Source organism: Tachypleus tridentatus, chromosome 12 (genome assembly GCF_004210375.1).
Source record: "Tachypleus tridentatus isolate NWPU-2018 chromosome 12, ASM421037v1, whole genome shotgun sequence".
NCBI classification, from domain to species: Eukaryota; Metazoa; Arthropoda; class Merostomata; order Xiphosura; family Limulidae; genus Tachypleus; species Tachypleus tridentatus.
In genome coordinates this window covers 41,221,365-41,240,013 of record NC_134836.1, presented here as the reverse complement: position 1 = coordinate 41,240,013, position 18,649 = coordinate 41,221,365, and the positions used below count along the sequence as shown (strand labels likewise).

At 29.3% G+C, this 18,649-nt stretch overlaps 1 protein-coding gene across 5 annotated transcripts in view; it reads left to right on the top strand.

The window, feature by feature from the left end:
- Positions 1 to 456: 456 nt before the first annotated feature.
- Not10 (CCR4-NOT transcription complex subunit 10) overlaps positions 457 to 18,649 on the top strand; it is a 36,298-nt gene continuing 18,105 nt past the window's right edge. Inside the window, exons 1-7 of one of the 5 annotated variants that reach the window (XM_076469015.1) lie at positions 457 to 514; positions 2,080 to 2,173; positions 4,140 to 4,468; positions 6,645 to 6,795; positions 15,855 to 15,916; positions 16,853 to 17,050; positions 18,311 to 18,391. In XM_076469015.1, the coding sequence (XP_076325130.1) occupies positions 4,178 to 4,468; positions 6,645 to 6,795; positions 15,855 to 15,916; positions 16,853 to 17,050; positions 18,311 to 18,391 (783 nt within the window). In that variant the 5' untranslated portion in view covers positions 457 to 514; positions 2,080 to 2,173; positions 4,140 to 4,177. Of the gene's footprint in view, positions 515 to 2,079; positions 2,174 to 4,135; positions 4,469 to 6,644; positions 6,796 to 15,854; positions 15,917 to 16,852; positions 17,051 to 18,310; positions 18,392 to 18,649 lie in introns of all 5 variants that reach the window. The other 4 variants (XM_076469018.1, XM_076469014.1, XM_076469016.1 and 1 more) reach the window with 4 other exon arrangements.

Genomic DNA, 18,649 nt, shown 5'->3' with positions numbered 1-18,649 from the left:
TCCAAATATTTGAGTTCATACTAATGAGTGTTCAATAGATCAATGTATTAATAACTTAAGCTATTATTCAATTGATTTAATAAAATGAAGTTAAAATGTTATTTGTTTTCATAACTTTCTGAAATCAAGGCTAGAGTAACCTCTGTATAACAAGAAACTAGATAATTATTTACATTAATATTAGAATCAGAAACTCGTGAACCCAAGTCTCCCATGTTATTCGTAATAGTTACAGCAATAATGATTCTTGATGACGAGATTCTGAGATACAGTAATAACGATCGTCAATGTTGCTTTTTTCGTAGTGCAAGTGGGATATATGCACTTTGTCCGCCTTAAGAAATCGAAACTTTGATTTGAGTATTATAAGTTCAAGAAACTTGCTGCTAACACACTGGAAGACATTATTGTAAATAATGATATTTTATTTTTTTTTTCATTTTGAACTACCACTAGATAGCGTTATAATTCTCTTACAGCCAAAACACGTAAGAGTTGTTAGTGGAGCATAGGCGTAAGTATAGATGTATAATTTGTAACAGCAAACTACTTATTTTAAAATATTTAAAGAGTATTAGCTATAAATAAAAAATATTTTAACTCTTAGTAAACATCAAGTCTACGCAGAAACGTAATAGAAGTTTTCTATGGCTTCATGTTTGTGTTAGGTATTATACAGTGTTAATGAGGAATAACAGTTGAATTTGACATGGTAAATTTAAATATAGTGGAAGTAGAAAGTAAAATTGAGTAATAACTACATGTACCACTATTTATGAAATTTAAAAATGAAAGTTGGTTTGTCTTTCAGTTCATATTTATAAACTGCGTAAAGCACAACTTATAAACATGAATACAAGTTAATGCTACCTATTTCTTGACAATGTATTGTACAGGCAGTGGTACTATTATTACCAATTAATATTTTAAAATTTATTTGAAGCATTATTTTTAACTACATACCTGTAAATATGATATAACTTAACAGTGAGTTTTAAGTTTTACCATTTTTAAGTTTGTAGAGTGGGTCCATCATAATTTATTTTATAGTAGTTAATAAACTAGAAAGGAGAAGAAATAGGAGGTAATTGTGCTTGCTGTGATCAGACTTTGATTGTCATATTAAATGTGCATGATGATAACAAAGACAAGTGTGACTTATTAAATTTGATTTTTTTGTTTTTTATTGAAGCAAAACATTGTTAACAAAATGAAATTTACCATTTGACACTGTTATATGTTATTAATAATTTATTGTGTTCTCTCATGTTAATAGTTGCTAGTTAACTCGTGTATGTATTGTAAAAAATTATACACCTACCAAACATTTGAGGAAGAGTTACAATGATACAGTTAGGTTTAATGTTTTCCAACATTAACAGAGGAGGAAACATTGTTTATAGTTTTCAGGAAGCCAGTTGTAAGGTAATGAGGTAAAATCTGTAGTTAATAAATTGGGATAGTGAGACTGATGCAGAACAGATTTTGAAATTTTTTTTATCACTTTTAATTTAAGATAGGCAAATTTTGAAAAAGCAGAAAAGGATGGCAGATCAAATGGCTTATTAAAAGATATAATGCAGGGCTCAAATTTAATGCTAAAAAATAACCAACTGGTGTTGCAATTCTGCTAGTAAAACTTAAAAGGCATTATCAATAGCAGTAACAACTCGAAGTTTTTGAAAGTGTAGAGGCAGGTAGGTTAGAAAGGGATTTTTTTTTCAAAAGATAAGTAAAAGAGAACTTGAAGTGTAAGAAACTAAGAAGCAATGATTATTGTTGCTGGAAAATATGCTTCTCTGTTGTACAAGGTTCTTTATTGGTTTATTGCATTTTTGTCCTTGAAGTATCACACTGACTCTGCAAATTAATTAATTGATTAACATGAAATTTTTAAACTCAATTAACAATTTAATGTTTAAATATAACTGCATGAAATAGCTCTAACATGCTCATAAAGAAATGTATAAAGTAAGAAAATGCCTTTAAGCTATAAAACAGTTTTATTTAATATTTTTTGGATTTTTCTTTAGCAGTTGTCATGGCTGTGGTTCCAATTTAATTTTCTCCCTTGTTTAGGGCACTTATGCTTCATCCAGACTGAAGATCTTCAAAATGTCATTATTATTTACTACTGTTGACTGCAAAGACAATAGGGCTAACCAGAAATTTGGTAATGTTTTGTTGGTTGGGTTTGCCTTGTGTATGGTTGTCTAGTAACTGAAGGCATTGTATTTTGGAAGATGTGTATTTTACAAAACATTTTATTGGAAATTTTAGGCAGGGTAGACAAATTTCAGGGGTATCATCCATCTCCTCTTGGCATCACCACTTGGTACTAGATAAAATTACTGTTACATGTTTTTGAATGAAGATTCACAGATTCTTTATTTTAAATATCAATACACCTATGATATGGGCATTTCAACCATTTATATTTATATTCTGACTATAGAGGGTTATTATAGTTGTCTCATTTATTTTATTGCAATGCCTTTTTAGCTTGTATCTGAACTATACTTAAAACCTTAAGTATCTGGAAATAAAGACTAAAAAGACATCAGTTTAAACTTGTTTTGTTGGTTGCCAAGGAAGGTAGCATATCAGCTATTTAATTAATATTACTATTTAATAAATATTAATTAGAATCACCATCCAACCTGTGAAATGCACTTTGTCTGGTATAATGGTTAGAAATATTGTACCAAATTGGATGTTTATAGGAGTTAATAATACAGGAGCACTTGATTATGGGAACATGTTAAACTAATGTAATAATAAGTTGGTAAACAATGACTTACAAAGCATAGTGTAGGGATTTATTCTTGAAGGAATATACTACACATCTTGACAGAACACTTGCCTGTCATCAAGTATAGTTCTGTTGAAAGATGTAGTATGTTCCTCCAAAAATAAGTTATTTCATTATGCTTTATAAACTTTGTTTTTTTTTATGTCAGAACAACCATGTGAACTGCAGATGTTTATCTACATTCTACATGATTTGTCCATTATTAACACAGATGTTGAGCTTAATGCTTCTTGAGATTTTGGCATTTAAAACCACATCTTTTAACAATAATTTTTAGTATAGGATGGGCATCATCAACAGGTTACTTTATATTAGTGGTTCTCAACTGGTTGGTCATGAGACATGCAGTCATGGTCAATTTGGGGTTGGGACAACTGTAATTTACCAAAACTAGAGAACAATCAGCTGTACATCTTGGCCTTTACTTATTGTGTCCAGTTAATCAAGGCGCTTTTGGACAAGATATGCCAGTTTCTTTGAAGTTGAGTGTCTTTTAACATTTCTGAATCATTTAAAATAAATTGTGAAATTCAGTTGTAGTGAGTTTTGATTTTTGAAGATAATTGACACAATAACATGGCACAAAAGATTTATACTTATAAATAGGATGTATATATTAATATTTAACATGCAAAATAATCATGATACAGTTAGTTAGGTTAAGGAAACACAATAGGAAAAGTTAGTAGTAACACTCCAGAATTTACTAGTAGATAAAAAAAAGATCTTGTAACTTCAGGAGTAAAATTGGAGGCCTGTAAAAGAGAAAGTTGGGATAAAGCTAATGGTTTTAGAGGCTTAAATGTGACAAATAGACAAAGATTTACACAACTATAGGAAAGTTAGGGATTTGCTTCAGTAAATCCAAAAAGAGCATTTGTGAAATATCTGTTTGATAATGTGGAAACTAGCAGCAGTGATTTGATGTTTCAACAGTGAACAAAATGTTAAAATGAGGGTCAGGCCCTTAAAGAATACTGATATGTTTTTTTTATTTAAGAGTATGAGACAGATGAGCATTTAAATATTTTCTTCTAATTTTTTATATACAGTCCTGACCTAAAGCATGTAGACATTAATCCTTTTGTGGTAAGTAGGAAGAGTGAGAGGTTGAAAATAAAGTAATAGTACCAGAAAACATTTTCCTTTGAGTTATAACCTTCCTATATGCTCAAAATTTTGGTATAATTATTTCCTCAATGCACTCTTTATATTGATGTAAAATTATTTTTTGAAAGTATTAATTGTAATAATTATAGAAGTAAACTGTGAGGGTAGTTCTAAATATGCCTGCTTACCTTAACAGAATCATTTCTTTCCAAGCTAGGTCATTCTACGAGCTAAGAAATTCATCTCTCTAAGGAAATGTCTGATTCAACCAAAGAAAATGCAAATGAAAGCAACAAGCTGTCTTTACCAGAGTCATGTTTTATTTTACCTCCTGTGACAGAACAAGAAAAAGAGCTTGCTGCTAATGCCTTTCAAGAATTTGAAAACAAAAACTATGAAAAATGTAAGAGTATTTTGAACAAACTGTCTCAGACTCGTTCAGGTGATCCTAAGATTCTCCATAACCTAGCAGTTGTTGAGTACTACCAGTCAGAATTTAGAAATACCGATGAACTTCAAAAAAAAATTAAAGAGGTTTGCGACAAGGTAAGCAAAAGTAGAATAGAGTGGTATTCTGTTGAGAATTGTTAAAGCCAACATAGTGTATGTAGTGTTACCTTCTTTTGATATATCAACTGTATATAATTAATGTTATAGACAGCAGTTTACCATGAATACAAACATTCATTCTCTTATGCGAGATAAAGGTTGCATAGTAAACGTTATAAATCTAATTTTTGGATAACTGGTTATTATGAATGAATAATTGTTTAAACTATGCACTTAATATTGGTTTCTGTTCAAAGCAAGCTACTTACATAATTAATTTTATATTGCTTACCCAAATGGAAAATTTGCATAAATAGCAAGTTTGTCTTTATCTCATGTTGAGAAGTAATGACCTGTGCTCAAAGCCAGCTGCTGATGTAACTTTTGTCTTTGGTTATTTGTTAAACAGAAGTGTTTCTTAAACAAAAAAGAACTACAAGTGAAAAGTTATTTTATTATTAATTACAAAATTTTAAACTTAATGCACCATTGTTTTCATTGTATAATATGATTTTTCAAAGGATTTCACTATTCTTAGTGGAGACAGTGACCTTTTTAATTTAGATGTTTGAACTGTTGTTTAACAGCAGGATAGGCATGTAGTCTGTAATAGTTTTACACCAGGAAAACTGCCTGTAAAAATTTCATGCACATGTTTTGCTACAATTGTCACCAGTTATAAGTTTATTTGAACTGTTATAGTTTTTAAAAGGCATCAATGTGTATCTGTAGAGATAAAACATAGTATAACAATTAGTAGCCATGTTGTTATTTTTTTTTTCTGATGTAAATGAGTTAAACTTTTGTCTAAGGATTTGTATTAAAATAAATTTTGTTCAGAAAAGTGAAATCACTAATTGTGGAGAGAAATATGAGGAATTTGAAAATATTTTCTTACTGATAAAGTTTTTGAGGAATTGAGTCATAGAGGTATTTTGACAACAGAAAAAGCATCTCAGTGTTAATTCTTTATTTCAAAATGAAAAAAATAATTTGGAATTGTTTCTTTTAATGTAAAGATACACAATGGGCTATCTGTGCTGTTTGCCCAAACATTTGAGTGCTGATTGTGTGTTGATAATGTGAAGTAACTTGTGTATATTAGGCAATAATTCAAGGAAAATTTGGTTTTGATTTTTAAGAAGTTCATTGCTTTATTTTTATTATTTTGGATTTATTTTTTTTTTACTACTGGAATTATTATGGTTTCAACACCTATTTCCAATTTAACTGCTGTTCTGTTTATTCTCCCTTAGAGTAGAACAGTTAAAATATAGTCATTTTATTTGTTTTTTTATGATACACAGTTTAAATACATATTATAGTGACAATGTTATTGGGGTTGTCAACTAACACAAAGGTCATTCTGCAGACTTATAATAATAAAAACTGGATTTTAGTTTATTAAATAGTTTATTGTGTAGCTATGTGCTTAATCACACACAAACAAAGAAGTTAGGTTACTAAAAAACTTAAGAAATGTGACCAGTGCAATTTCAGTTTTATGATTAACATGGTTTTGAATTTTTAACTTGTGTATTTTTAGGAACTTTTCATGGTGTAATATATATATATATATATATATGAAATTAATATTTAGTAATAAAAATTTCTTCTCTTTTAAAAAATATAAAGTTGTAAACAAGACTGATGGTCCAAATACTTGGTAATATTTAATGCCAATGCATATTCAGTACATGTGTGAAGTTTTTTTTTTCTGAAACTGAATACCATATATACAGCTTGAAAGCAAATATGGTGCCATCTGTGGCTGGTTGAAGTACTTTTTAAACAGAATATTCATAAACTATCTATATGATGTATATACACTATATTAATGTTTCCAAACCACAGGTACAGTATAGATTTAACAAAAGAAATGACAACAAATAAAAGACAGTATTAAATTATGTTTTTTGTTGTTGTTGATGGTGTACTTATGTTTTAATGATATTCCAACAGTTTAGGGAGGTAATAGCCAATCATGGTTAGTAAAGAGATGCATATATCATGTTTAAAATTATAAAAATATCCAAATGACTGTACTTTTTAAAGGGTCCAGGTATTTCTTGAACTGTTACTTTCTTTGCCCAACATTTCAAGTTATCTTATTTCTGCTTGACTATAGCATTAAGGTTATATAATAAAATATAAATGAACTATTTTTGTTTAGGCTCAAGTTAACATTGATAATGTTGATGGACTAGATGATGTTGACCACTGTGTAATCTTTTTCAATCAAGCTGTGATTTTGTATCATTCCCATCAGTACAATGCTGCTCTCAACATTATGGACAAGTTGTTTCAGTTTATTGAACCTTTAGGTGAGTAGAAAGTTTAGTAGGTGTCACTGTGTGTATGTTTGTGGAACCAAAACATATGCATGACAATCAACAGTTGTACTCCTCATGATACAGCATTTTTGCTGATGTACAGAATTGAAAACTGATTGGTGTGAAGGTTCACACAGAGCACTCAATGCTATGTTAGAATCTTGAAATCTACAGTTTTGGTAACCAGTGTGAATATCCATAATTTTGATCTACTTTTAGTGCATCAGACTCTTGTCACTTCTGTATCATTAGAAGAAAAAATGCATTGAGGTATAGTTAACATTAGGAGGACTGCTTGTGAAAATGCCATGCAAATGATTTAATAACAAGTATGGTTTTAGAACCTGTATGTGATATACTTCTTAATCTTTTAATTTTAAACATCATGTAATGTGACTTTTCTGATGACTGTGTTGTATGTGCTTGTCTGTCGTTATTAAATTTGTTACAAAGGTGTGGGTAATTATACATTATGTAGTGCAGTACTTGAAGTAAATGGAAAAAAAAATTGCTTAAAAATTTTTACATTAACATACACATGTGCATGAAAAAAAACTTAAGTAAAACATATGAGACAAAATATTTACAGTTAGTGTGTGTAAAATTGTATGGGTATGAAATAGTGAAGCCTAAAAGCAAAGTAGATTCAAAACTTCACAGAAACATCTCTTTCAAAAAAGTCTTAATGAAGAAACTGAAAGGAAGGAAATAAATTGTTTAATCTGTAAATGGTCAGAACAATTTTTTGAGCTTTATGGAATGTAACGACATACATTTTTGTATGTATTTTACATTGTAGTAAATTATTGGTATATTCTTTCTAAATGTAAAATATTATATAGTATATAATGACAGAAAAAACAACAGTTGCTGATTTTTATATTGTAATGAAAGAATGTTTTTTTTAAACCTTTTCAGCATTAAAATTTGCTTATAAACTTTAACACAATTGAATCTTACTTTGGTCCTTCTTTACAAAGTCATATTTTAGTTTTAAAAAGTGTAAAATATGAATCAAATTTGTTGGTTCACTTAATTTATGTATGATTCATGAATGATTTCTGTGTGTGTGTGTTTGTGAAACTAAATTAATCTCATCTTGAGAAAAAGATGGTGCCAGTTTCCTATTAGAGTAACCATGAAATTTTTATTTTGTGACTTCTATTTTTTATTGAAAAACTTGCATGTATTTTGTACTGGTTTCACTTCAAGATGGATATGTGTAAGAAAAGTTAAATCCTCTCTATTTTTTTAACCAAGTTCTTTATTAAGTCATTTCAAAGTATCATAAGCTACACTCAGAAAAAAATGAATAATTTTTTTTTTTTTTGTAGTTCACAATATGCTTAAATGACATTTAAAATATGTAATTTTAGACACACTGTTTAATATGTATTTAATGTTATAAAAGTATTTGTACTTGACAAAATATTGTTAACTTTAAAGTTGCCAGTTAGGGTCCCATGTAGACTCTAATCAACCTTAAGTGTTTTAGTAACTATTTACGCACCAAATTGTTACTTGTGAGCTCGAATCTTTATTGGTTACATAGGATCACACAAAAGACTGTAAACAAAATGTTTATCAGTACTACAGCTAATTTTATTAATTATTTCTGGGGTTTCATCAGTATGTTAAATAGAAAATTAGTGATTTCACTGTTGTTTTTTTTTTTTTTTTTGTTCTTACGTTGAGTATTATAAAAATTAAAAACAAACTTGCACATTAGCATGCAATATGTGGGACTGGTAGTGAATGTTATACAGGTCAGTAAATTGAGAGTTAAATACATATATAATCATAGTCAGTAGAATATATATGTAGGGATGGCCTAGGTACTCAACAGGTATAATAAAATATACAAACTAAAAGTCAACAGAGACAGCGTTTTATGTTAAAAGATGATTGCCACTTACTTTCATTTGTTTCTCCACCCAACAAGCCCAAAAACAAAGCAAGAAACTATTGCTAAGATACCAATCCACCAACTTGTTCTCTTTCTTCCTTTTTTCAGTCAAGATAACTCTAGTTTATCATTAATGTCAGCTGAAACTTAAATTCACTGTGTTACTGGGCAGTGCACAATGGAATTACTGAGTCATAATAACTAGTAGTAATTTTTAAAAAAATTACAATTGTAGTGTAAAATATGTTATTACTCTTTCCAGTTAACTTTCTTACAGAAATATGGTGTTCCTTAAAAAAATGTAAGTACAGGGTGAAACAAGAATTAATAGCCAAACACAGATAAACATATGATGATTGTAGTATGTAGAATACTCAGTGCTTTGTACACTGTACAATCAATGTCTTTAGGTAGCTAACTCTTATGTTATGTATGAAGGGAAGAGTAAAAAATTGATCAATATACATAACACTAAATTTGATTACACCAATTCATAGAATACATTAATTTTCAGTTGGGAAAAACATTACAAAATAAGTAATGAAAAGAAACTTTTAGTAAATGTCCAATGATTTAGGGATAGTAGTGCCAAAAGGAATGGAAAAATAATATAGGGATGACACAGCTGTAAATAAATTATCCATACATGACTAATATGACTGCAGTTGGAAATTATGTATTCCCTAAATGTTGGAATGCACTTTGTTTATCATAATGTCAGGATTGGCATCATTGTAGTGTAACTGAAAGACTAGGACTTAGATACAAGGAAAACCAAATTGAGTGAAAACGTACCTTGATCATTACAGACTCGTTACAAGGTCAGTTGATTTGACCAACTTTATAAGCATTTTTTTCTCATACATTTTACAATGTATCATTAAATTTTTATATTGAAAGCCATGTAGGGATGATCTACATATAGTTGTATCATCCGTGTTTTCTTGTTTGTATGTTTTATACTACTGCCATCACTATATCATTTTATACGTACAAAATGTTTTTTTATTACTAGTGTCTGTCTGTGTGTATATTGGACAAACTTCTGAGAATCAGAAGATATATTCTTTTCATACAAAAATTAGAATTAGCATTATATATCTTTCTCGTTGGATCTGTATATTTATATTTAGATAAAATTTCTACATTAAGGTGAAACCAGTAAAGTTAAAGAGAACTTCAAAGAACTAAATTAGAAAATATTCCATACTATCATCTTCACACACTTAAGCTACCTCTGGAGTATTTTTAAATGCTAGGATTCATGGAAGTTGTCTTGTACCAAGCCACAACAATGCATTTGTGTATATTTTTTTGCTCATGAATACAAAGGCAAAGAATTGACACAGTCATCCTTAACAGTTTCATGTAGGTGTATTTTGACACTAGAAAAAAATACCTAGAATAGATATTCTTTATATCGATCAAGAATAAAATTTAGTTATTTGGATTTGTTTATTTCAAAGTTACACATTGGACTAACTGCACTATTTGCCACAAGCATTTATAAGTGGATAACTGTTATGTGTCTGTAGGTTCTAATTGAATAAAGCAAGTGCATCTGTAGATACCTTTTCATTAGTAATAATTAATTGATAATGTGAAATACCTTATTTACATTAGGCAACAGTAGGAGAGTTTTAGGAATGGAAGTCATAGCTGTATTTTTTTAAATTAACTTTTGGATATGCTGTACATTTCTTGAATATAAGATTAATTAATTAATAACAGTTTCAACAGAATAACACTTCACAAGTGTTTGCTGGATATTCTCCATTATAACAAAGCAGTGCAAATATGGGTATTAATTTATTTATGATATAAAGATATTTTTGAAACTTTATGTTGATACTGTAACAGTTTTTAACAAAATATTCTTTGTCTTGCTTGCTTTTAGTTAAGACAAAAAAACTTAAGAAAATCACCCTATTAGATAAGCTTTACATCTGTGCTTTCACCCTCTTTCACTGCTCTTGCAGAACATGATGGTGCCATAATCTGTAAGCCATCAATAGATGACTGTGTGGCAGCAGTAACTGACTGTATTATGCAAGCAGCTGCTCAATATATTCCTAAAAACCATTTTAAGCATGTTCTGTCCCAAGGTTTGGTTTGTTCATAACGTTATATGGTGTTATTGGTGATGGTGACACTGTCTACTTTGGTAATGTTTTTAGTTTTTTAAAGGCTATTAATCTTTTTAATGCCATTTATGACCTTTGGTTAATGCTCGTCTTGTTTGGTTCTTTACACATTACACCTTTTGAACTTGAAGCGTCATTCAAGAAGCCTTTCTCAAATGACATCTTGTATCAATGTTCTTTGATTTGAAAAAATCACAGTTCATCTAGTTTGATTTGAAATTAGATCCATATCAGTGAACTGTTCTATGCTAAAAATATATCATGCTCTTATTTGATTAAAACACTTCTGCTCTGCACTGGGGAACAGGGTTGTGTTTTCCTTTATGGGCCAATAGTCTGCCACTTTGTATCCAGGTGCAATTGGATTGGTTCTCTCCTTGGATAACATTTGTAATCCACTGGTTAATCACCACATTTGTGACCTGTCTTTAAGTCATCTTAGACACTCCTGATTGAATACTGTCTTCTATTTGCTGAACATCTTTCAAACCATCCTTCCATTCCTATTTATACAGATGGTTCAAAATCAGGTAAGCCAGACTCAAACTGCACTATTTATACTGGACTTGTCCTGGAATTGCTTCACATTGGATCACACTCTGTTCTTGCTGATATTCAAAAAGGCCAACTTCAGGTGACTAATGCTGCTATATCTACTTTGGTAATGTTTTTAGTTTTTAAAGGCTATTAATCTTTTAATGCCATTTATGTTTTAATTTACACATTACACCTTTTAATTAACTACCTGTTAGTCATCCTGGTGATTTATTATTATAATTTTGCTCATCATCTTTTAAAACCTTATTACTTTTCTTTTTGAAACTGGCCATAATGTCAAATAACTTGGAACCAGGACTGGAAAGTCCAACTTCAGGTGACTGACAGTGGTTTTTGTATTTACCTGTTAGTCTTCCTGGCAGGTTATGATTATTACAGTTACACTGCAGAAAGTCCTTTACAACTTGAATTACTGTAGTTTTTCTCTTGATGTTGTAGACTAGATGTAAACATTGGTTTTATGTTATTTGTTTTTTTTTTAAACTTTGCTTTGTTTTACCTTAATTTCCTTTTATGAATTTTACTGAATTTACTTTTACCTTTTTATCAGACATTTGGAGCAGATAGCCTAGCTGCTTTGTGCCATAAAACATAAAATCAACCAACCAACGTTTTGACCGTAAATCAGATTTTCTTTATTACAGCCATCCTGTTAACCTGTTTTGAATTCTGGTGTCAATGTAATATACTGCTGAAGATTTTTTTTTACAAGTATAGGAAATTTTACCACTTCTTTGAAGTTTTTCAGAACTTGTCGTACATACTGAAGGAATTTAGGCATTTTGTTTACAAAATTAAAACAAATGGCCTTTCAGTATTTTCATATCAGTAGGTTCTTGTACTTCTAGCTCTGATGAAATTGTAATGGCAAAGTGTTGGCTGAAATGAAAAAGGTTTTTTTTATTACTATCTGAATGTAACAGTTTTTCTCCAAACTTCTTTGGAGTTCTTGCTTGCAGAGTCTGTTTCTAACATCCAGAGAAGTTCAGTGGTGTCATTAGTCAACATCTGCAGGCTGTCAATTCCATGTCGTTTTCTGGAGACCTATGAGGTTTTCTTGCATTTATGTGTATAATCATTTGCAGGATGCCTGTCATTTTCTGATGATGATAAAAAAAAATTCAGTCTTTTTCTGTTATTTTTACTTTATGTGAAGAGACTTCAGCTGGTCTAATTTCTCCTTTTTTCTCAAGTATGTACTATTTGAACTCTTCAACAGTTTATCTTGTGTCTGAAAGTGTTTGTCAGACAATCCAATTCTTTAGTCTTTATATTTTCTACCTTCTTTTGGTTTTCAGGTTTCATGTATCATCAATTTTATGCCCTGCTAGTTATGGCTTGTGCCATTTTGAGACTTTTATTCCTCAGGGTAATTATTAGTTATCAACTACTGTCATTCTCTTGTGCTCCCCTCCCAATCTTTTAGTTCATAAAGAAGAATTAAGATGTATGGCAAGAAACCCACTACAAACCATATAAAGCTTCATTCAGAATATGTCTTACATTTTCCATTGCATTTTTATTTTACATATTCATTTCTCTGAGAAGTCTGTGTAGGGTTGTTTTACTGTTTCTCCTTGCCTAGTGTCCTTACTTGGATGTTATTGTCCTCAAAACCTGCATGTTGTCTAAGCAGGAAAGTTTTGCATTCAGTATTTTTTATCTTTGCTTTCTTCTTTACAGTCATAATCAGTTTAAACTTTATTGTACATGAATGTCGTCTCTTCCAAAGTAACATCCATTTTCAGTAAAACCAGTTTTTATTCTGATGTCATGTTTTTCTCTGGGTTGTATGCATATTTTGACATGTTTTGCAGATCACCTGTCATGAATTTGTATGGAACATGCCATAATTATATCCTTGGTTCAACATTCAGATCCATATTTCCTATATACGTCTCATGTCTTTGGACAGTTGTTTTACCACAATAAGGCTAGAACTATTGAATGGTTTAGGTTTCCTTTCTAATAGGACTCTCTTCATTATTGTTAGTGTAGAAGTACATTACTTTAGTTAAAACTCACATTTATTAAATTGAAATGTAATTTGTTTAAGTAGTTACATTTTGATAAATGTATCCCTCTCTTCTCCCTAATCCATATGGTTTTTCAACATAGTAACCTCTTCAACTGGAATATATTACTAACCCTAATGTTTATGTAGATGAAGGTAGAAATTATTTATTGGAGTAGATGTTCTCTTGTGGACTATAAAAATTATTTTGATAAACGGCATTACAAAATAGTGCAAGGAAAAAAGTGGAAAAGGCTTGGTCAATGACTTCACAGATTACATGATTGAATTCCACTTGTTTTACAAAATATACATTTATCAAGTCAAAAAAAGAACAAAATCATAGTAATCTATGTTTTCTATGTCACTCTCATTCTCAGATAATGCATTTAAAATATCATCCCATCCAATTGTATGCTTTTGTATCAGTGTCCTCCATATATTCAACAACAAAAGCTAGAACTTCAACTATGAACACAGATTGTACCATCATATGTGCTGTTGAACAAGTTAATTCTTAAGGAGAAATAATTTTGCTTGTAACTGTCTAAAATACAAATAATTTTGTTTTGAAAATATATCTTATCAGTATTAAATTTTAAAAATCTTACTACAGATACTGTTTAAGCTCTTCACAATTTTTAAAACCTGGTTCCTCAGCGATCTAGCAAGGACAAATACAAATTGTTTTTTATCTTTTTTATCTATTTCAACTTTTTAAATCTTTTTTATCAAGGAATACAAACTTAAAAGTTGGTTGTAAGCAATTTATACTAGTGAGAATGCATTGAGTTACTTCTTAGATTTAGAATTCTCATGAATTTTTTAAAATGTAAATAAAATAGTTCATTGCTAGATTTTGAAAAGTAAAAAAAAGTAATCTTTCTCCTTACAAGAAGTAATAAGTTCATCATTAAACCATGCTCTCTTGATTTCTAAGATTCTGTCTACATTCTTTTCTGGAAAATAATTTAGAGCTGAAATTATAACACTTTTTTTTTTTTTTCCTGTTTTTCAATCACCCTTAATTTCATTTGTTTTTGACATCCATACCATTGAATGATTATAGTTTTGTTCTGAGACCTCTTTCATTGTTTTATTTGTGACTTATTGACCCCATTGAAAGGAAAGGTCTCTCTGGATTTGGTGAGTTCCTTTAAAATTTTTTTGACATCAAATTGTGAGTAAGATATTTTCCAAGAATTCATATCTGTTTTTCAAATTTTGGTAAAATTTCTGTGAAAAATTAGAAGATCCTTAATCAGTTTTAAAAAAAAAGTGTTAGGTTTTAGGAATATTATCAAATTTCTAATAAGCTTTGGAGTGTGCTTTTTGCATTAATTTCTATACCTTATAAAAACAAAACTGGTAAATATTTTTTCTACCAAAGACAGGGGCAATCCTCTTAACATGTAAAAACTAATTAATGACTCAGCAGGCCAAAGACTTGAAGATTTTGTTAGTTATGTAATCTAGTAATTATTACTAAGTTAGGAAGAATGAGGATATTTTTTTAAAATTTGGTTAAATATTAGATTAAATTTTTATACTTTTTAACCAACAAATGTCAATCGGATAATAACTCGTAGATTCTTCAGGCAGTTAACTGTACAAATAACCACAATAAAATACAGGAAACTTTTTTCCATAAATTTATCTGATAAAACCTTAAAGTAAAATCAGTACTTAAGGAAATTCAGAAGCTAAATCTAAGAGAAGATTTTGATGTATATGTGGTAGAGAATAAACTTGGAATAGCTTTTGCTCTTAGACAGTGTACTCTTCCAATATACTATCATTTACAGTCTTGCCCAATATTTATGAGGATAAGATAATGAGATATGTTTAACATCATGGTTTATTATGAATCTTACACAGAAAACCAGACATGTAGAGGGCAATTTGTTCAGAATACTGTCTTAACTATCAGATATTTTTTTGTTTGTTTATTTCTTTAATATAAAATTACTGCATATAAAGTTGTTATATTTAAATTTTTATAAGTATGAAATTATTTAACCTTTCTAGCAAGTCAGTATCTTATTACCAGAAGTTTAAAACTAGTTTTCAGTATTTTTCATAATGATGAGAAACTCACTTGAAGTAAAATGTATAAAGAATGTTGGTATGGATATTAAAATTTTAATTAAAATAAAATATAGAACATTTTAGGTCACCTTCAGGTTAACAGAGAGTTTGCAATGGTCAGAACAGGGGTGAACTAGATGTACCAGCCTGTATTTAGAGGATTTCATTTTTGGAAAATATAAAATCACTGTTATATAAAGTTAACACCAAAATTAACTTCACAATGTGAAACAGTTGCTTTTCAGAAAATGTTTGCTTGGGTTGGTGTTCTGTCTGTAAATGATAGTTTAAAAAAAGTGTAATAATCAGTTATTTTGAAAAATAACTTTTTTTTTTTTAGATGACCAGCTAGCAATAAAGACGTGCTTGTTACTTCTGGAGTTGTATCTGTGTGTCAATCAGGTTAGTGTGTGCTGGTTTTATTTTACACTTCTTAATATACTTAAATTTAATCTAATAAAAAAAATTGTGAAAGTTCTTCTCAACACATATCACTTACCCTTTCTACAAGTAAAGTATTTCCTTTAGCTGCTACTAGAATGGATTAGACTTCAATCAAGGAAACATTAGTATTTTAGTTGTGTTTAGGTGGTAAATTTAAATATTGTTCAACATTTTTATGGTACTTATAAAGTATCTGAGGATAGTAAGGTATTTGAAGTAGTAGTCATGATTTATAAGACTTAATTTTCTACTTTTTGTTAAATGCTTTTGAGTTTTAAACTATATCTGTACTATGCTAAAAAATTATTTTGTAATTGTAAACAGTTTTAAACTGTTGAATGATTCAGATATGTTTGACATAAAATATTTCTAAACAATAATTTATTACTTAGCAACCAATACAAAATTTCTATCATTTAAAAATTTGTATAAGTTGGCATAAAGTATTGGTCTTTCTAATATACATATAGCCCTGAGTAAGCCAGTTAATAAAACATTGACAAAATATGAACTCAAACAAAGATAACTCAGAGTAGATAAATGAAATAGATATTGTATAAAAAAACACGATAGAATGACTGAAAAAGTATTTACCCTTCAGGTGTAAGAACTTGTGCACAGAAACAAAGTCAAAATAGTTAAAAATGTTACATTATTTCACCTAATTAACCTGCTGGGTTAAGTTCAGGTGAACCTGGTGATTTGCTGTAATACTTTTTAAACCTTTTGGTTTTGTTTTAAATACAAATAAAGTTTTTAGTTCCTTATTTGATAAGATTGCTTTTTTTTAAGTTACTTAGGTATCAATTTTTAACTTTCATCTAAAGTCCAAAACCAACTTCTTAATGACATTTTTAGTTACAGAACAAACTGACCTACTTAATTTTTTCCCAGCCAGAAAAGGCTGCAAGACCCATAGCCTACATGGAGAACATGTTGTATGGAAACAACAAGACTAGTAGCAATGGAAGTAAGGCTCAAACACCAGAAAAGGAGAAAGAACGTGAAGGCAGCAAAGAGAAAGAAGTTAAAGAGAAAAAAGAAACAACTGATTCTAATTTTCATGACATTTACAAACCCAAGCTACAGCAGGTAATGATTAAGTCTTTATATGTAAAACAGTGATGTTAAAAATTGTAGCATGTGATCACCACTGATAAATCAAGTGTAAACCTAAATATGTGATTGCTTGTTTATTTTGAAGTTCTTTTGACTTAATAAATTTTTTGTGCATGCGTTTGAATATTGTGCTGCTAATAATGAAGTTGAATTGGTTCTTGCAGGAAATGCACAGGAATTCAGTTTTAATAAGTGTGTTATCCAGGCTTTAAAAATAACAGTGCAACTCCTAACTGGTACTGATGTCAGTATTTCAAATGGAATTATATATAATATGCTTCTCTTTTGAGGGATGACTCATCTATCCCTTTCACAAACATCCTTCTAAATCATTTCTCAGTAGAACAGCAGTAAGTCTATGAACATACAACACTAAAATATCAAGTTTGATTTCCAATGGAGGATAGAGCAGACAGACCAATGTCACTGTGTTCTAAAATAAACACAAACACTTCTGAATCTGTGATTATTTCATTGATTAATAAACTTAAACACGTCCTTAGCTTTCAACTTTTAATTCATACACTTGAGTAGCTCCATTGTAATCTGTAATATTTACATTTATCATTATCTTTTTTGTAATTAGTATTGCTATAGTATTTGTGGATCATTTTATTGTAAACCATTCATTACTGTGTTGTAGCTAATTCATACACTTGAGTAGATCCATTGTAACCTGTAATATTTACATTTATCATTATCTTTGTTGTAATTAGTATTGCTATAGTATTTGTGCATCATTTTATTGTAAACCATTCATTACTGTGTTGTAGCTAATGTTGTAGGTAGTAGCATCAGTTGATGTTGGTCACCATTTAATGATTAATAATGAACAGATCTGTTAATTCTTCAACATCATGATTAGTAATTATAGTTGTCTTTAAAGGCTAACATGAATTGTATGTTTATAAGAGTTACGTACTACATTTTTTTAGGTTCAGTTGTGTAGTGAAAGTAAATTATAAAACAAATTTAGTAAAATTAATGTTAAATATTTTTTCCCTGATGTATTGTTTTCCTTACAATTAGAATAATTTCAGTACTTTAATTTTTCAGTAATTATTTAGTACATTTTAAATATTTAAACTCTTACCTTAATGTTTTATTGAAAGATTTCTTTTAATCTTTTACTGTAATTTTCATTATTAATTTTTTCTAAAGTATTCATAATTTTGTAATATATAATATATATTTATTAAATTTATTGCCCACTATCTGCACTCTATTTTTCAGTATAAAGCTAGGTTCTACCTCATGTTAAAGTCTACTAAAGCTTGTAGGCGAGAATTAAAAACCTTGATGAGCACTGGAGTTGTAAGTTGTACTTTTATTTTTTATAATGAATACTGTAATAAAACTACTTCTTGTAAACTAAATACTTTAATGTTTTTTATTATATTAAATACATAAAGACTAAATATTAGATAATTATAACTTTGTAATTAACTTGTGAGTTCAGGTCCTAATATTTGCAGTAAAATCACTTGATTACAATTTTGCATTTATTACTGTTGTCCATCAAACCTTATTTTTTTTTATATAAAATGTGCTTCTTTTACCATGCTGAGTTTG